The sequence below is a fragment of the Uloborus diversus genome, chromosome 1, assembly GCF_026930045.1.
Source record: "Uloborus diversus isolate 005 chromosome 1, Udiv.v.3.1, whole genome shotgun sequence".
NCBI lineage: Eukaryota > Metazoa > Arthropoda > Arachnida > Araneae > Uloboridae > Uloborus > Uloborus diversus.
In genome coordinates, this window is record NC_072731.1 from 236,646,426 (window position 1) to 236,662,240 (window position 15,815).

A 15,815-nucleotide genomic window follows, 5' to 3' on the forward strand; every position below is an offset into this window, starting at 1 on the left:
TGGGCGAACCTTGCGTACTTTCAAAAAGTCTAAACTCACTGGCTTAACCAACGATAACTCTTCGGTTTTCCGTTACCCGCGTTCACTTTTTGAACGATCAGTTAAAATTAAAGATGGTGGACGTTAGGTTAGCAGACGACGCAGATCATTGCTTTTTCGGAGGATATGTATTTTGAAGTTAGTGATGAAAAAAAGACTAGAGGATTCTTCTTTTGAATAAAATAAAAAGAGGAAAACAAATTTTCAGATTCCTTTCAACTAAATTTCATCTTAATTAAGATAATTTTTTAGATTCCATCATGGTTTCTTAGCACAGAGCAACAAATAGTCCTTTTTTAAAAAAAAAAAAGAAAAAAAATATGTTCCCACACATTCTATTTTCTGCCCTTCTGTTTGCAAATATTGTTAATTTCTAAAAAATTAAAAAAAAAATTATAGAAAAAAGTCTCTTGTTTACTCTTAAATTGATGTATCTCTGGTATATGCAGAAAAAGTCACGCCGACTCTTTTTGGATAGAAAACATTTCACTATAAATCTACTAACTTTTATAAAATCAGATATGACCTGACTTTCACAAGGTATTTTGAATTATTTCTTGATGAGTTACAGGAAAATGCAAAATGTGTTTTCAATTTAAAATTTCCGATCTCGGACACATTTTTCTCCCGTTAAGAAATAATAGGCAAAGGTGTATTTAAATTATTTGACTAAAAGTAAAGTACAATGCATCCGTACAGGCTCGTAAAATTCAAAATGCATTAATATTATTATTTTGTGTCATAGTTGTCTAGAGCAAATGAATAATTAAAGTATGCAGTATTTATTTCGATTTCTTTTACTGAAATTTTCTCAAACCTGCAAACCCTGATGTTTTATTGCTACAAGATTTCATATGCTCAACAATAAACTCATTATAAATCGCACATATATCACATTTAAAATATAAACATTGCATGCACTGGGCGCCGCCATGTTTTTTAACTGAGCGAACTACCTCTTTGTTTCGTGTGCTTCGTTAAGAATTTCGCTTCACAAAACTAACCGAGTTACACTTTCTGAACGATCAGTTAGCTAACGCGTCCTCTTTTTGAACCCCTCGTTCGGTTAACTCGCTTCACTTGTTAAACACGTTCGACTTTATGAACGCACCCTTTTACACACAGGGGTCATTGAATGACCCCAGATCAAAACCCATCATACTCTAATAAAAATAAAATTTTTAGACTTGTTTACTATGTCACATAATTTTGGACATTAAAATTGAATTTTAGACATTAGTGTGATTTATAAATGAGCTTTACAGCACACTTATAATGAAAGCATTTCTACATTTGTTCTTTAAACCAAGTTCAGACACACAGCTGATAATAACACTTTATGTGATTTTTACGAACTTGATTACAACTATATTGCTGTAACTGGTATTTTTGATGCAGGAACTTGTAGTAGAATAAATGCTAAAAATGTTTCATTTTTAGTAAAACTAAAAAATAGAAAAAATCACTACTCTCAAGGCAATCTAGTCTCATTTTACTCCTCTTTATATCATATTTTGCAAAATTAATTATTTTGCAAATTATTCATCAAAAATCAGAGTTATTCACTTTATTTAAAGAATTTCTATCCTTTTTCAACCCTACATCATATTTGCTGAAATTTTCATGATCTAAGAATTTCTTCTAAAAAATTTTCAGCTCCGTATTCTTCATTGATGAAACAATTATTTGATTCAATTACAGCAAAAAGTGTTTGAAAATTTGACTTATTTCTTTCTCCTATGGTATTTGGCTAGGGATTGCAATACCGGACCAAAAATACAATGCTGCAATACCGATATTTGGTATTAATACCGTTATGGATACCGGTGTTAGAAATTTCCTAAAAAATTAATTTAAAACTTAATGTTTCGTTACCATATTTTATTATTTTGTGCCTAAAGTGCATTATTTACTTATTGTGCACAAATACAAAATGGAGGAACAAATATCATGATAAAAAATCAATAATAGTCAGAAACATAATGCATCTATTAAATTATCACTAAGCCTTTAACTCATTTTAGTGAACCAATTTCCTGCAGTTGAAAATATTCTTTCTGAATTCACGCAGGCCAGGGGTGCTGTTAATAATGCCTGATCCTGTAGTTGCTTGGAAGTCCTTATTCATCTTCAAATAATTTGGTCTTTTACTTGTTGGTTTTGAAAAAAAACCTTTTTGTGAGTGTGAGGGTATTTCTTTTGTATTGGGGGTATTTTTTTATCATGATTATTTATTGCTAATTGTAATCATTCTTCGAGTGGCAATTCTTTTCTGTAACATCATCTTCAGTAATTTCCTCTTGGTCAGAATAGGTTTGTGTTTACTTTTTATTAACCCTTTGGTTTGAAATCAATTTGATCTTTTTTTTTTTTTGTTTTCGTTTTCTTTTCGAAATTATTTAAAATTATGTAAATACTTGAAAATATGTTCCAACTGAGTATGCCTTATTTTTTTTGCAAATGTTCAATGCACCATCTCGCTTGGTATAAAACTGAATAGTGAGACAGAACAGCACTTTAGTACCAGTGACAACAAATTAGTGTTTGCTATACTAACAAGAAAAGGTTTTTCTCAAATTTCAGTACAGTTGAGACAAATATATACATTTTTTAATGTCATACAGAATTGCTGCAATTGATAATTGAAATAAATTGTTCACAGCACAAACATATTTTTTTTAAATGCACTTAAAATTAATTTTCACACGAAGGCAAGTCAAGGAAGGAAATGAAGAAAATAAAAATATGGTTCACATCAACTCACAAAATGGCGATTTATCACATCATCTAGTGATGAAAATATCATTTTGTAATCTTTCGGCTACTTTTATTCATTGATATTTGATAAATTCGTGCTTTTGAAGTAATATTTTTACTTCAATCTATTAACTTTGGTACTGTTTCAACGAAAATGAATGTATATTTAAAATAATAGTAGATATCTAATTAGGAAATTTGAAAACTCTTTAATTAATCTATTTATTATTTTTAGCTAATACCGAAAATACCGGTATTCTACCCCAGCAGATACCGGTATTACAAAATTGCAGAATAGCTCTAAATACCGGTATTCAGTATACAGGTATTGCAATCACTTGCATTGGCATTACTGTTTGCATGAAATAACTTCAATATTGAAGGAGTATAAACAAAATAACCATTTTGGCCATTCAAAATAGTTGGTCTGTGAAACAAACGGCAGAACACGGGATTGTTTTATGACCCCAGTAACCAACAAAACGTATTTTAGTGGAGCACAAATGCCCGAAATCCGTTTAAACTGCTACCAAAAGGTAGATGAGGGGATACCAAACTCAGCTACTGATAAGAAAAAAAGGAACTGGTGGCTGGTTTTTTTCGCAATTATTACTTGCAGAAGCTTGGGGTCATAAAATGACCCCTGCGCTTCCTCTCGGGTTAATAAATCATTTGTGTTGATTTTTTAATTGAGGAAGAGGAGTGAAAGGTACCTTCATGCTGCATGCATTTCTTGCAGGTTGGCTAAAATTTATCTTTTTGCTGTTGCCCTTACTTTTGGAATTCAATCAAAAATTAAAAACTATTTTTTTGTTCTTGAAGTGTTGTTATATTATATTGAAAAACACTAAATGTTGCTGTTTCTCAAAAAAAAATCCTTCCAGAGCAAAATACGTACTGACCAAGCATTTTAAAAAAACCCCTATATTTTTGCACTCATTTTGGTGCTTAGGTTAAGACAAATCTATTGACGTAAGAATCGTCAAAATTGGGCAAGGCATTTAGCCTCTATGATGCCACATAAGAATAAACATACATACATAGACTCATAAACACTTTACTCTCCTTAGCGTCCTGCACTCACATGCGCAGTCTGGTAAATTCCCTGTCGGGTAAAAAATGTCCTGTTTGTTGTAAAAAGTTGCCCAGATTATAAGTTTGCCTGTGGCCCCCATACCTGTTATAAATTAGGGTCTGTCACGTGTCATGTCTAAATTCGGCCCGATGACTAGCGATTAGAAGCTAGTAAATGCAAATGCACAAATAATATCAACTTGCTTTAAAATTTCTATATAAATAAATATTTTAGTTAATTTTTTTTTTTTTTTTTTTTTTTTTGCATAAAGGTGGAAGAAGGTAGTCCAATGGGTGGAGGTACTTGTGAAGATTCTTCGCCTGAGCCTATGATGCAACCCAGTGTTGAATACGGAGATGAAGTAGATACAGAACAAAATGAGGAAAACCATTTTCCATTTGATAGTTTAGCAGTTGAACTCTATGAAGCTCCTGATGAAGAGAATGCTTCCAGTAGTACTCCACATGAAAAAAATAATTTAAATGTAGCTGTAGAAACATATGGACATCAAAATGTGCAAAGTGTCATTAGTACAGCAAGTGATAATGCATACAATGGTCAAGAATCCACTAGTTCCGGAAACATATATACAGGTACATTATATTTCTGTTCTTATTTGTTTTGCTATGCATCAAACATTAAAAAATAAAAACTGTCCTGATTTTTTTTTTTTTTTTTTGTTTGTTTCAAAGTTGGTACAAAGTCTGAAATAGTTCAATGAACTTTTTTTGACAAATTGTTTTTTTTTTCCTTTTAAATATTGTAAATTGTAAAATTTTAAATAGAAAGTGACTTTTTTTTTTTAAATTTTAGAGATATGTGCACAAAAACATGTGTGCATTTATAAATGCACAGACATGGGTACACACTCATGAAATGAAAATATATTAAAATTTTTACTTAAACATTTCCAGTAAATAATAATATTACTAATGTTGACCTCTGTGTAGTCTTGCATAATATAGACAAACGCACGAACGATGTTCGCAGAAAATTTTTGAGTTTCCAGAATTTTTTTTCAAACTGCTAATGTTAAATATATAAAAAAGGGGGGGGGGGTATAAAAAAAATCCTACTTTATTTCTGTTAAAGGGTAATTCCATATCAAATCAACCAATGGTCAAAACGTCATGTCTTTAGATTTTGCTCATTTTTTGTTCCAATGGAGCATTACCACAACAGAGAAAATATACAAAGTTTTGGATTTTTTCACTCATTTGTTTTCGAATTATAATATTTTAAAGTTTTGACGAAGTTGAAAATTTTTCCTGGCACGTTTTCTTGAAACGGCCGTAATTAAAAAACTATTTGACTCAAAGAGTTAAAACTGGTAGTGTTTTATTCTGTATTTAATAAGGTTTTATAAAATATATGACATGACGTAATTCTACCTTTTTCTTTTTTTTAACATTTTTTTGAAAAAAAAAAATTTTTAATTAAAAAAACTCAAAATTGAAATTTTTAATTTTTTTGAAAAAAATTTATGTTATTAAGTCTTACTTTAGCAACATTTATGCAAAGTTTCATGATGGCATTATTGTGGTATCATAAGAAAAAAAAATATTTCCTCTTTCAACATCTTTATTCATGTAACAATTCATACTGCTTGATCAGCTGGATCATCCAAACATCCAAAGGGGGTGGAGGGATGGCAAAGACTGTGCCATTAAGATTTTTAAGGGGATGTTTAAGGGACATTTTTTTCTGTAAAGAGGTTTCATCCCTGTGGGGGGGGGGGGGCTGTATAGTATTTGAGGAGGTGTTTGCACAATCAAGCACCCTTTGCTTGATTCCTTTAAATATATATAGATGTTTATTTATACAGAAATATATATATATGCAGGTTTTTTTAAATAGCCAAGAATTAAAATTTATTAACTGAAAATATATTAGTCTACTTATCGATGGCAAATGGTCCGTAATCAAAAGTGTTGAAATAATTCAGTAAAGCAAAGGTCTCCAATCAACATTTTTTCAATCCTATGTTCATGGGTTGATACAGTAGAAGGGCTTGACCATCATGAGTCATGCTTCAGCACCTACATCCCTGCTAAATAGCCATCCCCTAAGTAGCCACTTCCACTCATCAGCTGCCTGCTGTAACGAATCCTTAGGCTTTCTCCTGGTGTAATATGAAACCCGTCTGCTTTCTCCCACTACAGAGGCATTGAAATCCTCAGTACTTTGTATGTTCTTGGACAGTGCACATTCTAAATTTTACTGCTTGCTTTGAGAAATTTTTTTCCAAGTTTTAATTATTTTAATGTTAAATTTATGCATATTTTTGTTGTTAAGAGCCAACTTTCAGTTGAAAATGGATAAACAATGGAGCATATTTTGCTGCAATCCATTTAAAAAGGAAGGACATTGGGCGAAAAAAGATCTAAGAACTGCAAGTTTGTGGATGACAACACTAACATATGGCATTGAAGAAGGAATGAAAATTTGTACTGCTTGTCGCATACAATTAAGTAAGCAAAAACATTCTTCAGTTCCTGAAACTGATGATGTTATGAATGAGTTCAGCAAAGATCCAAAACCAGGCTCTAGTACAGAGGATTCCGAGTTCATGAGCCCTCATTATGGGGATGTACAGTTTGAAGAAATTGTGGGCTATATTGCTTGTGCCTATGACAGCAAACGGTGGATAAGATATGTAATTTCAAAAGATCAGGTAGAAGAAATCCAGGTTTCTTTCCTTCATCCTAGCGGACCATCATCATCGTTCATTTATCCAAGAAAAGCAGACATTTTGACCATTCCTAAAAATTTTGTTCTGTGCAAATTACATCATGTCACTGCTACAAGCAGAACATACCAAGTCTCGAAAGAGGAGATGGCAAAAGCAACTGAAATATTACGAAGAAAGTATATCTATACTAGGACTTACAAATCGTGTTCTATAGTAGCAAAGTGAGTTACACACATCTCAAACTGCTTCTTAATGGGCTTAAAAATATATTAAATTTTATATTGTAGCAATTAAATTATACATAAATAAAACTTAAATTTGCTTTTAAAATATGGCTAAAAAAGCTTCAGTAGCTTTTAAATTGAAGTTTTCAAATTTAAATAAAATTTAGATTTTTTATTCAATAAGAAATATTTTTTCACCGAAAAAATTGTTTAAACTTGTTAATATGCTTGCAATACTGCCATGTACATGTTTTTCTACGCAATAGTCCCGGTTTAAACTTTAACTACTTTTCATTAGAACAGATGTTTTTTATTAATAAAATTAAAGCAACTGTTTGAAAGAGAATTTTTTTTTCTCCATGGTACCACAAAAATGCCACCATGAAATTTTGAATTTATGTTGCTTAAAGAAGACTAAGTACCTTGTTTTTTTTTTTCAAGAAAATTAAAAATTTTGATTTTTAATTTTTACAAAATATTTTTTTTTTAAATAAATGATTTTTTTTTTTTTTGTAGCTAGATTTTGTTATATATTTTTTAAAACCTCCTAAAATACTGAACAAAACAGCACAAGTTTTAACCTTTTAAGTCAATTAGTTCTTTGATAATAGCCTTTTAAAGATTACTAAACAATGTAAAATTTATGATGCTTCCAGAGTTAAAAAAATTTATAACTTTGGAAAGAATTGTTGAAATAATTTGAAACTTCAGATTTGTCATCTGTCATGGAGGTGTGTATCATAGACAGATAAAAAGTCATTACATTCTAAAACATTGACTTTAAAAATTTATTTTTTATTGGTTGATTTGACATGGAATGACCCATTAAAGCACTGTTGAAAGAGGAAAAATTTTTTTTCTGCATGATACCAAAAGAACGCCATCTTGAAATTTTGAATAAATGTTGCTAACAAAAGGCTAAGTAACATATATTTTTTTCAAGAAAATTAAAAATTTCGATTTTGAATTTTTACAAATTAAAAAAACTTTTTTAATAAAAAAATTATAATTTTTTTTTAAGCAACTGGGCTTTGTTATATATTTTTGAAAACTTTATAAAAGACTGAACAAAACAGCACCAGTTGTTAACTTCTAAGTCAAATAGTACTCTAATAATAGCCCTCTTAAGATTTTAATCAATGCAAAATTTCGAATTCCTCCAAAATTTAAAAAATGTATAACTTTGCAAAGAATTGTTGAAAAAATTTGAAACTTCAGTTTTTTCATCCTGGAGGTAAGTATAATAAACAGACAAAAAATCATAAGAATCCAAAACATTGACCTTCAAAATTTATTTTTTATTGGTTGATTTGATATGGAATGACCCTAAAGCCTTTTTCCAAAATCCTTTTAAAGCACACGTGTGAAGAAAATAATGGTTTTGGCAGTTTTCTTCAGTTGGTGAAAAATAAGCAAACTATGTTACTGTGAAAAAAAATAGATAAATAAGTGATTAATAGCATTTTTTTTCCTGGGTCTCTTTCATATTTGAATATAAATTTAATTCTTTATTCAAGGGTGAGTTAGGCAAAATATTTATTTGCAGAAAATTTTCCAGTTAGGATTTGTGTTCACAGAAAGCTTTCCATTTTATCTAAATCTGCCTCTGTATACATATCATCAGTTTTAGTGAGAAAAGCTGCAAATAATAATTTCTTTGTTGTGTAGTGGAAATTAAAGTTATCCTGCGATTTAGCGAATTTTTCTATTTCCCCCACTAAAATGAAGGCAAAACCCCTATTTACCAAATAATAAACCCTGAAATAACTAATTATTTTTAAAACCGATTTTTATTATTATATTATTATTATTATTTATTTTTAATTTTTTTTTTTTTTTTGTTAGTTTGAGTTAGGAAGTATTGGATTGTTTTCCAACTGTTACATCTATATTGTCCGAAGCAAAAGAAGACTTTTCTTGGAATCAGCAATTTTTGATGAGCTAGGGCAACCTACAAATAGTGATTCTGATGCAGAAAACAATTTTGAAACTCCAATTAAAATTTTTACTTATTCAAATACTTTACATAGCCTGTAAACTGTAACAGCATAGCTCATACAGCAGACTGCAAAAAACAAAGTATTTTCTTTTCTCCTTAAAATCGAAAGTTGACTATTTCGAGTCAAATATTGTCAAACATCTATCTATTATTCCGTAGCGTGTAATGAGTATTGCAATGCTGAATAAAAAGTGCATACTTTCTAATTATGGATATTTTTGCGCAGTTGCTTATTAGGGGTCTTAGGTAAGGTAAGTGCTTTTTAAAAAAATAAAATTTCGCACCTCGATATCACGAATAATCCCGATTTAACATATAAAAGTTTCGGTCCTTGTGAATTCGTTAAATCATCGTCCAACTGTATATTTTTTGATTAAAATTCGTAATATTCTATGCTGAAATATTTATTTTACATATTAATTATTACAATAATCACCTTTCTTTACATTTAAATATTTTTTGTAAAATTTCTTTAACAAGAAAAGCAATTTTATTTATTTGTTTATTCATTGTTAAAAGGAAGAAAACACCTCTTGGGTTTGCAAAAATTTTAAGGGCAATTGTAAAAGGTGTTTGTTTTTTCAGAATTTTCCTACAGCGGAACCTCCTTTATTCTCCCTGCACTCAGAGTGATGCAGATTTTTTTTTCTTCTGAATATCTAAATCACCCCCCCCCCCCCCCCTACCTCAAAGAAAACTCCTGGGTGTGACTCTGCATATATGTATATCCATATACAAGTAACATTAAATTTTTGTTGCACAATGTTATGTTTTTGTTTGTAAAATATATTTACATAAAGGATTATTTGTTTTTCTAGAAAGTTCAAAAAGCTCTGCTGTTAATTCAGTTTCTGAAACTGTTGCAATATCTGCCACAGAAATCAATCCTAGCACAAATTTATCTGAGTCATATCAACCAAGTATAGAAATGAAAGAAGAATCTCCAGAAGCACCAGAACCTGATTATAAGGTATAAGTTTTTCAATTATACATGTTAGATCTTTTTTTACTTTATTATTCTCAGATATTTGTCAACTATGATCATTGTTCTGCAAAGTTGCAAAAACGTTTAATGTCTCAAAATTGCCTATCACATTTATCATATTAAAATTGAGAATTAACGAAGGAAAAGACAAAGGATATACAACTATTACTCCATATTAATGACACATTTTTTTTTTGCTTCTAAGTTTAGAAAAAAAAAAAAGCCTCTGAGAAAAGTACATTTAGGACTTTGAAATCAAAATTTATTTTAAAAGAGATTCAATTCAAAATATAAATAAAAAATAATTGATTAGATTTTATTAAATACTAGAGGACCCGACAGACGTTGTTCTGTTCAAACTTTGTAAATTGAAAAGTTGAAAAATTTGAACAAACTATCAAGTGTTTCAACCTTTTCTTGAAAAAAATAAGTGAAAAGGAAATGTTTTAGGCTGCTTGGTGTCAGAATGCGTAAATTTATTACAACTTGATTTATCTAATGCCCACTGAGCAATTGTTTTATTAACTACTTTTTCTCGCGTACTTGAAAGATCTTGATCATAGATTGTATGATTTGTTCCTTCAGCCATACTCAAAGGACAAAAATCGCCCTCAGATATTAAGTGTAAAAAATTAACTACCCATCTAAAATAAAAGGCCAATCCCGCTGCAACATCCTCCATATGAAAAAGAATAAAACAATTGAAAGGATATCGTTAAAAAAAAAAAAAAAGGTAAAAACAGTTCCCTGAATAAGCAAAAACCACTCACCCTCACTTCCCAATGTAAAACGAACATTCTTCAACTATATGACTAAACACTCTTTAATAACTAAAAACAATTCTTTGCAATTTGAAATATTTCTCCAAATAAACAAAAAATACTATAAATTGCATTAACAGTAGCTTTAAAATGAAAGCAAATAACCCCGCAACTCTATTGTGTGTGGCCAAAGTCGCCAAGCCACCAGTTACTGTAATCCAGTCGATCAGTGAGCAAAACGAACTCCGACCGATTAGCGGTCTGATCTTTTGAACGAAAACTTTTAAATCCCGCTCTCCCTATCTGAGCATTTGTCTTACTATCTTTCCTTGCGTACCTTGAATGACCTTCATATATTGCCTAAATTGATCTTTCCGCCAAGGTTAAAAATCTTCCACTGCACTGATCTTTTGTTGTAATTTATCTTGACTAAAATAAAATTTGTTTCGTCTTTAAATTCCACTGTCTTTTCCTTTAATAATGTACTGATTAGTTTGTTAATCATTGACATTGGTGTCAAAACTCAGTTGGATTTGAGCCGAGAAACAAATGTTACTAGGTATGGTACTTTCTGATCATTTGGTTAGTGAAAAAAAAACCCGATTCCTTCTAGCACTTAACTTTAAAACATTATATCACGGGACTAAAATCATCGCATTCAAGAAATGAAGGTTTCTCTTTCTCCCTCTCTATGTATTATCTATTCTCAATTGACATGTCACAGTAGTTAATTTCATTACAAAAAGCAGAGCTGGCTTTTTTATTGTCCTTTGGCAACGGGTTAAATATTTATTTCAATTCTCACTCAACAATAGATTAAAATAAATATTAATCATTTGGGAGATATAACCATCCAATGTTTAAATCAATTAATTAACAAAAACGTTTCCTATTCGATCCATCGCGCTTCGAAACCATGCTTGCCACAACTTAATTACACACAAAAAATTTGATCAAAATCGGTCCAACCGTTTAAAAGCCTTATGGTGACAAACGTCTGCACAGAAGATTTTTATATATTAAGATATTTCGGGCATTTAGATTTAAAATGGAAATCAAGAAATTTTAGATCAGTACATTTATTTGCTAATAGGTATTGGTAACTTTTCATGAAGAGATTGTTTATTTTAGGGTTTGGACAATGTAGGAAGTTCTACGTCACATGCATTACAAACCTTATACTTTCCATTGTGATGTTGCTATGTATCACAACCTAATTCAAATAGTTCAAATTTAAAACATAATACTGCTACATAATCATTCATTAATATAAAAAAGACATATGTAGTTTTAAGTTTAACTTGAAAGTTAGAGACGTACCGAGTAGCACTTTGGCCGAGTACCGAGTACTCGGCCTTTTATTACTCGGCCGAGTACCGAGTTACCGAGTACTCGGCCTTTCACTACTCGGCCGAGTTCCAAGTACCAATTATGTTTTAAGAAGAACCACAGACACACATGTGATGAATTTTGAACTTATTGGAATAGTAGTATAAACTTCCTTGTCCATATAATAGTTTTTAAAACTAAATTCCTGCTGAAATTTAATTATGCATTATATATATACAATTTTGTTTGTGTCAAAAATTTTACAAAAAAATAATTTTTAAAATTAAAAATAAATAAGTAAAAGGTATGATTAATCAAGTTGGAATTAAAACAAATTACAGTAAAATCCCTCTAATGGGGACACTAACAGGACAAATTTTTTTTCTGCAACATAGAGGTGTCCGCAGGAAGGGGTTTAATAATGTTATTTGCATTGGAACTGGGGAATTAAAAATTGTCCGCATAAGAGGGGTGTCCGTTAGGAGGGGTTTCACAGTATACCAATCAATTATAGTTCTAATCTGCCAAACATAAAATTTTTTTAAAAGCAGATAAAACAAATGTACAGGAACACTCCAGACACGTGTTTCTGCCCCCCCCCCCCCCCCGTTACAAGGAACGTCTTTTTCAGTGCATAACATGTGAGCTAAAGAATGTAAAGACATTCAACAAAAAAATACGACTTTTGTCAAATGCCTTTAAATCTACGAGCCCCCATTTTGTGCATTGAAAAAGGAATTCCTTGAAATGCCAAAACACGTGTCTGCAGAGTTCCTGCACTGTACTTTTAAGGTTGTTTTATTTTTTAAGCAAACGTATTTTTACATTTTTTATAACTAATTTTTGTTTGTAGCAAAAATCCATTTTTAATATAAAAATTCCATATTTTCTATACTTACATTTTTTGCGTAATTTTTTATAAATAAGTTTTATTAACTTTGGGGACATTAAAATAAAGATTTATTCCATTGAAGCATTACAAACTTCATTATTCTCAAAATTTAAATTTGACGTATAAATTTTAATTGTAAATGATTGCAGAATATAATGCTTGCTCTTTTTTTATAAATTTTAGTATCTGTCTTGGACAATATTCAATTTTTTGCAACTACTCGGTATTGGACGAGTATCTGATCAGAATTTGGCCGAGTACCGAGTACTCGGCAAATTGGCCGAGTAGGCCGAGTACCGAGTAGTTACCGAGTACTCGGTACGTCTCTATTGAAAGTGATAAAAAAATTAAGTAAAAAATTATTTCTGTGGTATTTTTATTCATTAAAATGATAATTATTTTCAGTAGAAAGAATGGTAACTTCTTGTTTTAAATTTTAACTGTACTAAAAACTTGCTTGTTTGATCATTGAAAAATATAGAAAAGATCCCTATGAAATGTATACTAGATACTTACAAATAGATCAGCATGAAAAATACTTAGATAGCATTTATCTTCCAAGTTCAATCTATTTTCAGTGTCTAGAATTTCAATGTTGTAGCACACTTAGTTTCAGTGTAGTTAATGCAATGCAATAGTATTAAAGTATTATCAAACACCCTAAATTCATGTTGAAAATGATACGTCTACTTTATTTTTATCATCGAGTCTTTAAAAAGTGAAAGATTGTGTTTTGTTTACCAATTTTAACATCATTAATTACTCTTAATTGTAATTTTGCTCAAAATTCTTATGGTGTGAGCTGATTTCTAGTAACTATTTGTTTCCATTACAGGAACTTCAAAAGACGTATATAAATGACTTTTATTATAGCAATGGTAAGTATTTTTTTATCTTAGGAGAAATAATGAAATTTATTTATACGCATCATTGTAACATAATTTTCTAAAATGGACTTTAAAAAGCCTCATTAACAATCTTACCATATCTGTAACAACAAAACAGCATCTTAAATTCGCGTAGTTCACCATTCCCTTTTTACTTCCTTGCACAAAGTTTCTGAAATATTGTATTTGAAAGTAATTTTTCATTCAGATTTTAGAATAAAGTTCAGTTTTACTCCCACTCTAATGAATGTTGAGAACGTTTCGGGTTAGTCACACTTGAATGTGTAGGAGAATGTGGGGCAAAGTGAAATGGTGAAATATTTACTCTGCTTTTAGCACCACCTTCCTAGTAGTATTTAGTGTCCACTCAAGAAAAAATTACCTCCCTAAATCAAAGAATATGATAACACATGTAATTTTCAAAAATTGATACTCATATTGTAACATTTTGTTAGGCAAAAATTATTTTTGTGATTATTAAATGATAAAGTTCTTGTTTTTAACATTTTAAACACCTACTCATGTTCGATGCAGTATTTATTAGTATAATATTTAAATTATTTATATTTGAAATGCTTTGTACAGTTTGTCAAGTGCATGCAAGGCAAAACAGATGGGGCAAAGTGAAATAGCTCATTTCATTTACTTATTCGATCTTTTATCAAATCACTCACATATTCATTTATTAATTATTTCATTCACATTCCTTCATTTAATGATTCCCTCATTAATTCTTTCACTTATTTTTTATTTGTTCACTATTTTATTCATTCATTTACTTTTTGTATATATTAACTTATTTATGTATGTATTTATTCATGTAACATTCATCTCCTTTTTATTTATTCATTCGTTCTTTTATTTGCTCTTTTATTTGATCAAAAATATCCTTAACAATCGAACAGAAAATATTTCATTGCATTTTTTTTTTTTTTTTTCACTTTGCCTCATGAAAAATTAGGTGAAAAATTTCCACTATATTTAAAGGTGCAAATTTACTGCCAAAAATGAAAAATAATATTTCAATGCAAGTTTACTATGAAATGTATTGTTCTTTCGTTATGGATCGTAATTTTAAGAACAAATTTTTGAAAAAAAAAAAAAAACCCCAAAAAAACAAAATGGTAAAAAAAGAAAAATAAAACAGTTTTTATACCAACTCTGTCTTAAATATTTGTGACTGCCCAAAGCTATTTCCAAAACTTAATGTAGTTTATGAAAGAACAAAGCAGTTCATTCAAAATTAACAAGAGAAAGAGTTGGTTAATAGATATGCAAACAACCTCTTTCAAAAAGAAAAGGAAAGAAACATTTTCTTTTTAAGTGTTCTTAAAACTCCTTATTGTTTATTTTGCTTCCTAAAGAACTCTTTACTTTGTCTTTTACAGCATGTAGCTTCCATTGTTACCTATTCGATAATTCATTCCATAAGAAATGTAAATTGCCATTTGTTAATTATTGCTGCAAAATGTGGACAATACTTAATTTAGGCATTATAATTTTGGCATGCTGACTGAAACGTGATATTTAGAAAATTTAATGTAACTTAAAAAAAAGAAAATTGTGAAAATCTGAAAAAATATTTTTGTGGTACAATTGTTGGTTAAATTGTATATGTTATTTATATTACAATGAAATTTATAAAATAATAATTGGAACATTTTTTCTTTATTAGTTACCCCCAGTTTAGAAGAACCTTGTGACACAGATGAAATAGTTGGATTGCAGTTATCTAGGTTTAACAAAAGTATGTATTTGTTTTTAATTTATGACATAGAAGCCTCAATTGCCTTTAAATTACTTCATTACTCTTGATTAAAATTTTTTGGGGAGACACTTGGGAACCCACATAAGTGTAGGTATGATATTTCAATGTAAATCCCTATAATAAAACCAAAAGCACTGGTAGTCCCAATTCTAAAGTTCTATGTGTTCGACTTCTTCTTCTTTCTTTTTCTTTTTCTTTTTCTTTTTTTTTTGTCTTCCCTTGCTCATAAAATTTTGTTCTGTACTTACCTTTCCATGATTCCCAGAATAATAATAATAATAAAAAAAAAACATACGTATTATTTACTGTTTACAAATGGGGATCTAAGCAATTTCTACAATGCATGATAATACAAACTTGATTTCCTTTTGTGATCCTTGTTTTTGCTTTGAAACTTGTGGCATTTG

General features: G+C 29.8%; 1 protein-coding gene across 1 annotated transcript in view; it reads left to right on the forward strand.

Moving 5' to 3' along the window:
* LOC129225919 (uncharacterized) overlaps window positions 1–15,815 on the forward strand; it is a 126,875-nt gene that overhangs the window by 8,786 nt on the left and 102,274 nt on the right. The window contains exons 3-6 of the mRNA XM_054860455.1: window positions 4,143–4,464; window positions 9,605–9,756; window positions 13,589–13,631; window positions 15,316–15,387. Coding sequence (XP_054716430.1) covers window positions 4,143–4,464; window positions 9,605–9,756; window positions 13,589–13,631; window positions 15,316–15,387 — 589 coding nt within the window. The remainder of the gene's footprint in view (window positions 1–4,142; window positions 4,465–9,604; window positions 9,757–13,588; window positions 13,632–15,315; window positions 15,388–15,815) is intronic.